The following is a 7,529-nucleotide window of genomic DNA, read 5'->3' as shown; positions in this document are numbered from 1 at the left end:
GGAATTTCGCTAAAAGGTTGTAGTTGGCTTGTTTATGGATATATTTTTATCAAACTTGGGCAGATTTATTTATTTTATACTGAGCTATTAATATTTTATTTAAAAAACTAACTTTATTAGTTTCCCTGTGGCAGCAAACCTAGGTACTCGTAAATATAATGTTATTTAAATAGATTTAATTGAAAATCTATTCGGTCAAATAGAAATTTGCTTAGTCGGCCGGTTTGCTGCGGGGTATTTATAGTTTAAATAGATTTTCAAATGATCTTATCTGTACAGTGAATGCTCTAATATCCTTCTTTTTTCATATCAATAAAATAACCAAAAATATATTAAAGTAAGGTAGTTAGTTATTACCTTTTTTGTTGCCTCTATAATACTCAAAATATAGTTGTTAAAAAAGGTTATAGCCACTTGAATATAATTCCAGCTCTTGAACCTCAAAAAATAAAAATAAACCCCAAAATAGGATTTTAAGACCAGGAAAAAATAGATATTCAGTGTTTCGTAAAATTACTTTTAAAATTTTAACATTCTTTTAGCACATTATTTTTAAACATTCTTTCATTTATGTTAAATGTTTCTTTTTAATTAACTTATTCTATTAAAATTGAAACAATGTGAGAATGACGCTGATATATGTGTTCACCATTGTTACTGTTATTATGTTATAAATGTGTATTAGTGTTATTGGGAACACTGTTTATTTTTTAATTTTGTTTGAAGCCTTTTCTTTTTTTAAATTTTGTATGCTTTTTTTTACACAGACAGTTAAACATGTTGTCATGTTTATAGAATCATTTAATATTCTATGCATTCTTATTACAGGTGGAGTTAGTGAAGCACGGCATGCAAGAGATGCGCGGAGGTCAAAGATAGCTATGGAATACATTTCAAATCCTTCTGAATACCAGAACCCTTTTGGTTTTCGGCTACAGCCTCCTGACAAGGATCGAGATGCTGTCGGCTCCAGCAGAGACTCTGTGGCAAGTTATAAGCAACGCATCGACTCAATGTTTGGTGAAAATCACTCAGTGGCGAGTGGAACACACAGTAGGAGACCTCGCAGGGACCCACGAAAAACACAATCCGTCATTGATGGAGAGGATGTTGTCAGCAAGATGATTGAAAACGACAATAAAATGCTCATTAAAAACATGGTGCAAGCAAGAATAGAGAAAATGTTTGAAGAAGTCGAAGGTTCAGGAGATATCAAGACACCAAGGTCGAAAGTTGATCCCAGTACATTTTTTGTGGATTATTTAGGATCTCTTCCGTTAGCAAATAAGGTTTCTTCCCTCGAAGGATTACAAGAGCCCTTGAAGGAACTTTATCTGAATTATAAACAAATGGGAAATATCAATCCAGTATTTGAAGACACTCTAGAAATTTCCAATTGTGGATTGAAAGTTAAATATTTGAATGAAGAGCAAGATGAAATCATTGAACAGCTAAATCCTTTTCCTACAATTGCTGTTTGGGCAGCTGTTAAGTTTGTTTGCCGGCCAAGAGGTCTTGATGTAGGAAAAGAATTTGGATTGGAGTATGCTTTTCTCCCTCTAATCTCGGACCCAGAGAGTGTTGACAAACTGACACTGTTCAGAAAACTCACACCCAATGAAGCATCTTACTTTACAGGAGATTACTACAGTGATCATTCACCTCTGTTTGTGGCTGTTATGAGAAAACTAGGAGTTTCCCGTCAGCTGGAATGTCACGGCTTTGTTTGTGATTCAAGTGAAAATGCTATCGTCATAGCGGCAAACCTATACAAAGCCCTTGTCATCACAATGGCTAAAACTCAGTCTTCCGAAGAAAATGGAAAAAAGAGAAATTTAAAACACAAGAATGGCTTGAGCAGTGTTTGCAGTGTTGCGGGCTCTAGCTTAGCCGAGGATTTAAACCAGTTGTGTATATCAAAAGATGAGCAAATCCCACCTAAACTACCTCCAGCAAACCCCAGAAAAAATTGGAGTCCAATTTCATCCACCACAAATATATTTCAAAATAAAAGCTTACTGGTAAAAATTCCGCCACCAAGACCTCCACGAAAAGGTAGATCATCACCCAGTCAAACCTCGCGAGACACTGTGGTGCTTCGAGTAAGTCACCCTGACCCTGATGAAATCCTTCAACTTCCTAGTCCTGAATCAGAATCACCACAATTTCCTAAATCCAATAGTTTTAATTTTAGTAGTACAAACAAAATAGAAAACACTATGAGTTCAATAAAGAATGGCCCAGGTAACTCAGACTGCGAGTTTCAAAATAGGGATGCAACAGAAAGACTATCTTATATAGATAGGAATTTTGTAGGAAAACAAAGTAGTTTTAGCAGAAAGGAAAATTCTGATAGAGGTGATATTTTGACCAAAGTTGCTATTCCAAGAAGCCATAGTTTCTTAAATGCCAATGGTCCGCTTAGTTCTAGATACCATCGACATCCTAGCTCAGCACCACTTGTTGGAAATGCAATTCAAAGGAAGAATAGCGTTGGAAGCCCCCTGGGTTTGAATGAATTATTCACAGAATTTCGACTGCAAGAAGGGCTCAACAACATGGAAGAAATATTAAATGCAATCATCGACCCTAATGGAATGTCTTTCAACGATCTCAAGCCTATATATAAAGAATTTTTGCTGAAACTGGCAGTTACACTTACAAAGGATGAAATGTATCAACGCAGCAAATCCATTATGCAACGGCAAAAAAATCGAAGGAAAAAGATAAATAGTAAAAGCAGTAAGCTGAAAAAGACATTTACAACCACAGGATTTCGAAGAGCAATAAGAAGATCGTTGCTAAAATTCAGATTTAAAAAATCAAAGCCTAGCAAATTCAAATTATCATCAGTTTTATTCCCTTCTTGTTCCAGATACAAGAGTCCAAATCCCATACAAAAGAGTGCCACTTGTCTAAAAAGCTATGGGTTCCCTTACAGCTCATCATCAAACGAGTCTTCACTTTTGCCAAGTAAACGTAGATCATTTCAAGTTCAGAAATCGCAATCTAATGCATTAAGTGCACAATTATCGAGAGAAAAGTCTTTAAGTGTTTCCCCTCCTAAGTCAACAACTCCATTAAAAGAGCCAAAACGAAAAGGCAATAGTTTCTCTGGGGACAGTGATTTCTTTAGTTTGATAGTCCCTGAGAAAAATGGGAAACCTTCACCTCAAAGCAAGAACAGACCTCATGGATCCGAGAACTGTCTCCATCAAGCATCCAGTGGTTACTTTTCCTGTAGTGATTGTAGTTACGACAGTGAATCATGTACATGTGCATCTGCAGATAAATGTTACTGTTCAATGGGTAAGCACGGTCCCACAATCGAGTTGAGTGAGAACGATCAAAAAAACGACTCATTAGTATCATGTGAATGTGATACAGACAGTTGCTTTGAAAGTGAAAAATGTTATTGCAATCAGAAACGAAAACCTTCTCTTTTTGAACAATTGAAAGAACAAGGCTTTGCAGCATCCGAGTCCAGTTTGTCAAGAGCCAACTCTCCAAATACCGCATGGCAGAGAAGCGAAGCTGAAATCAAAGACAAATCCAAATATTCCAAACAGAATAAAACGGAATTACAACCCTCTAAGAGCTTAGAGTTTTTGAAAATCCGTTCTCGTTGCAATTCAACAAGCCAATTGAACATGGAAGAGAAGCACTGTGGTGGTTTGAATAACATCTACCAATCACCGGTAGAGGTGTTTGAAAATGGATATAGACAAGATCAAGAGCGGAAAAGTTCCTTCAGCAGTAGCCCAGTAACATCTTCTTCTGAAAGTAAACTCAACAAATCTCTCAGCTCACAAAGAAGAAGTTACAGTTCTGACAACCTTGCTCTGGACTACAACATGTTTTCTACAACGTCAAAAGCAGATCAGGACTCTCCAGTAGAAGCTAGTGTTCACCAGAGGAAAGTGCTGGTTGTCTCTACAAGAGATCCCAAAGGAAGAGTTACCTACATGAGTGCAGCTCAGCGTTGCCATACTCCTATTCGTATCTTTAATTCAAAGACCGATGGTACAGCTGATGCACTTTCTGTTAAGAAGTCAGCTGAAATTGCAGCTTTGTTCTCAAATGTAAAATTCAACCATAGGAGTGGTAGCTCAATCAGCAGTGTTAAGGAAGAAGCAATTTACAACACCTTGGAACCTCATGATTATTTTTATTCAAAAGGAAGCTCTAGCTATATGAAAACCTCAAGTTTGGAGAACTCACTAGGGTATTTTCCATAAAGATTTGTATTTTTAATGGCATAGCACACCGAATTCATCAATTTTAAATACATTTTACTATTTCAAATCACAAATTGTTTAAGTAAGGAGATCATGAGAAAATTGTTCATTGGTACACTAATTATCTAAGAGTAAGAATTCAGATATAGCATAAGGAGTATAATTGTTACACCATTTCCCGATTATTATCTGACCTTATACACAAAAATATATTGAGGAAAGACAAAACGTATAAAATAAGCCTATTGTAAATGTGTTTATTGTTGCATTGTGATAACATTTATCATAATAATCTTAGTTTTTTCTAAAACTCAAATGAGTGAAAATATGTTTAATATATTCATTTTTATAACCCTTTATAAATTATGTATTTAACTTGGCAAGTTCACAATTTCTACTAATATTACAAATTAATTAGTAGAATATTTTCATTTCCTTTTACCATTATTGGTTTCACCTTTGATGACACTAGTTTAGACTTAAAGAATTATATTTCACACAAATATGTTTACTTTAATTAATCAATAGAGATATGCTGTACACATTATATATAATATGTATAAAAAAGTGTTCAAAAAAGAAGGGAACTTAATTTACGTTGTGATTACTTGGGTCAAAATAAGCAAAAGGTTTACATAAACATATGTATATATCGTTTAGTTTAGCCTCTGTCTGTCTGTGCTTTTTACACAAATATTCATAACCGAATTGTCCTACAAAGTCAATATTCTGCAAAATATCCATCTTATTGGCCCGCTATGTTTGTGCAAAATGAGAACAAAGACTCCTAAACAATTTCAAAATGGTGGCTTTAAACAAATGATACCAAATTTCAAGATAATGATTAAAAACTGTTTGCTGTAAAAGTACTTTAAAATTTAAATACAAAAATCTAAATTAAGCTAAAATCAAGAAAAACATTTTTTATAAGAAAATCTTTTTTTATTCCACGGTTTTTTAATAATGCTCCCTAAACTGTACCTGAGTGGAGACATTGTATATTGTTTTATTATACATCAGAAACTCCACTATAAATACTAATACATTATAACTGTCCAGCATGTACAGTTAAGGAATCATTATAGAAAACCATTGGAAAAAGGACCATAAAGAATCTGTTTTGTATTTATTTTAGCTTAATTTTTTTTTTTTTTACTTTTAAATGTTATAGTGAGTTTACAACAAACAATTGTTGATCAATATTACAATAATTCAGTCAATTAAAATTGTAAGAGATATATTTTTTTAAATTTCACCATCACTCAGTCACAGCGTCCTAGGACGAATAACAACTCTGATAATGGGCAAGATAAATTTGTTTTGGAAAGTACCAAAAATCATTTTAAAATGTATTAGAAAAGCTAAACCCAAAAAAATTATACTTGTTTTTGAAAGTTTGTGACTGAAAATGTTAAGGAGTTATAAATGTTTTTGTAAAAACACATAGAGACAGATTCTAAACAAAACAAGAATATACATATGTTTATATCAAGATATTTTTCTAATTTTGACCCAAGTAATCACTACATAAAGTATGCACCCACCTTTTTTAGCACCCTGTATATGTAAATGCAACTTGTATTATACTACCTTGTACAGTTGATTATTTTTGCATGTTTATGACAACCCCCAGGTTAGGTAACATTACCATCCATGTGCAATAATTGTATTGTAAGCATAATAAATTTAAGTTTTTCTCAAAGTTTTGTAAAATTATTACCGATAGCAACGTTTACCCTACACGTTCACCCCTAACCAACGATTTACAACAATCCTAAAAAAACTTTATATCGTTACTCCTAACTTGTATTTTACGATAGTATTGTAAAGATAACATCAAAATCATAGATGATTGACCGGAGTGTTCGGTCAATCGATCATTGGAGTATCCTTTTGTCATCGTAACAAAAACAATCATTTGTCAATTCAAGAAATTATGTTAGTGAGATGGTGCAGTTTATTGCAACTGGAAGACCCTGTGATGTCCTAAAACAGCACATTGTTACAATTTCCAATCTTAGCCACTTACATTATGTTTTCAGTACTCTCATGACAAAATAAACTCACATTACTACCACATTACCACTAAAATAAACTCTCTACTCATTACCCTCCATACGCGAAACCATACCTGGGCCTCCATTCTGTTAGGACACCAAGATATCGATGATTCTCAACCATCTGATGTTGTATGATATACTGCAAATGATGATGATGATATAATGCAAAAGCATATCATGTATATTGCAGATTGTTTGAAAAATAATTACCTATATGAAATTTTGCAAATACTTTACTATACATGAAACTCGTTATTTTTTTCTTTGCAATAGGTATTCTTTACACTCTTTTATAAGATGGATGAAATTATCTAGAGAAATATGCTCTGACAATGTATAGTTATATTTGATTTAAGACTCTCAAATTGTTGATAGGCATATTACATATCCGTTTCAGGCGTTCGTGCGGATTCACCAATGGTTTTGGGGTTCATCCAAGTATACAAATTCACCAATCTGCTTCGACTCAGGACAGGCACAAAAAATGGGTGAACCAAATAATCAAAGTCATCACATTTTCTAGTTCTGGCCACATTTCTTAGCAACACTGAATTAATTAACATATTTGGAATTCAAACTATCTTCAAAAAGATTTTGTGAATAACAAAAGGTGATCACGATGTTTTCTTGTAAATAAGACAAAGTCAGGCCAACGTAGTCATTATGCACTTCAGTTTGCCTTATTTTACAACAAAAAATCATATACCACCATTGAATATACACAGAATAGACTTCCCATGTAATGTAAAAATTTGAAGCAAAAAAACGTGGTGCAATCTGTTGAGATGGTCACCAATGATAATATTCTGTGTTAAGTGATAAACAAGTCAGCTGTTTTCTACAATACTGAATTGGTTTTAATTGATATTTAACCCAATACACTAGTAAAACCTGGTGAGATGGTCATGAACTTCATATTTTTTTTGCTTCAAATTTTTTTATCACATGGGAAGTCTACTCTGTGTATAGTAAATGATACCACTTAGTGCTGCGAAACTTCATTCGTCTCGGCCACCCCTGTAACTGGCTGTTATTAGAAAGCTACCCTTTCTTAGTCCAGGAATAGAGAAGGTGGTGATTTTGACTAGTTGGGTGGCCCATTCTTTGTGCGTGTCCCGAGTTAAGTGGATTGGTGAATTTCTGTGTTTGGTTGTTTTAAGCCATTGGTCAATCTGTATGTGACGTGACAGGTTCAAGTATACCACATAAAGAGGCCAGTTTCCAACCAAAC

The 7,529-nt window shown here is 34.0% G+C and overlaps 1 protein-coding gene across 1 annotated transcript; it reads left to right on the top strand.

Annotated features, from left to right (window-relative positions):
- Positions 1-881: 881 nt before the first annotated feature.
- On the top strand, positions 882-4,613 carry LOC128999097 (uncharacterized). Its single transcript, XM_054425453.1, has one exon. It carries the CDS (start codon positions 882-884, stop codon positions 4,236-4,238), a length of 3,357 nt encoding a protein of 1,118 aa, XP_054281428.1. The 3' UTR covers positions 4,239-4,613.
- The last annotated feature ends 2,916 nt before the right edge of the window (positions 4,614-7,529 follow it).

Source organism: Macrosteles quadrilineatus, unplaced genomic scaffold (assembly GCF_028750875.1).
Source record: "Macrosteles quadrilineatus isolate MER2022 unplaced genomic scaffold, UCM_ALF_1.0 Scaffold_7__1_contigs__length_78375512, whole genome shotgun sequence".
Lineage (NCBI taxonomy): Eukaryota > Metazoa > Arthropoda > Insecta > Hemiptera > Cicadellidae > Macrosteles > Macrosteles quadrilineatus.
Note: the sequence above shows the minus strand (reverse complement) of the source record. Positions and strands in the feature narration are given on the sequence as shown.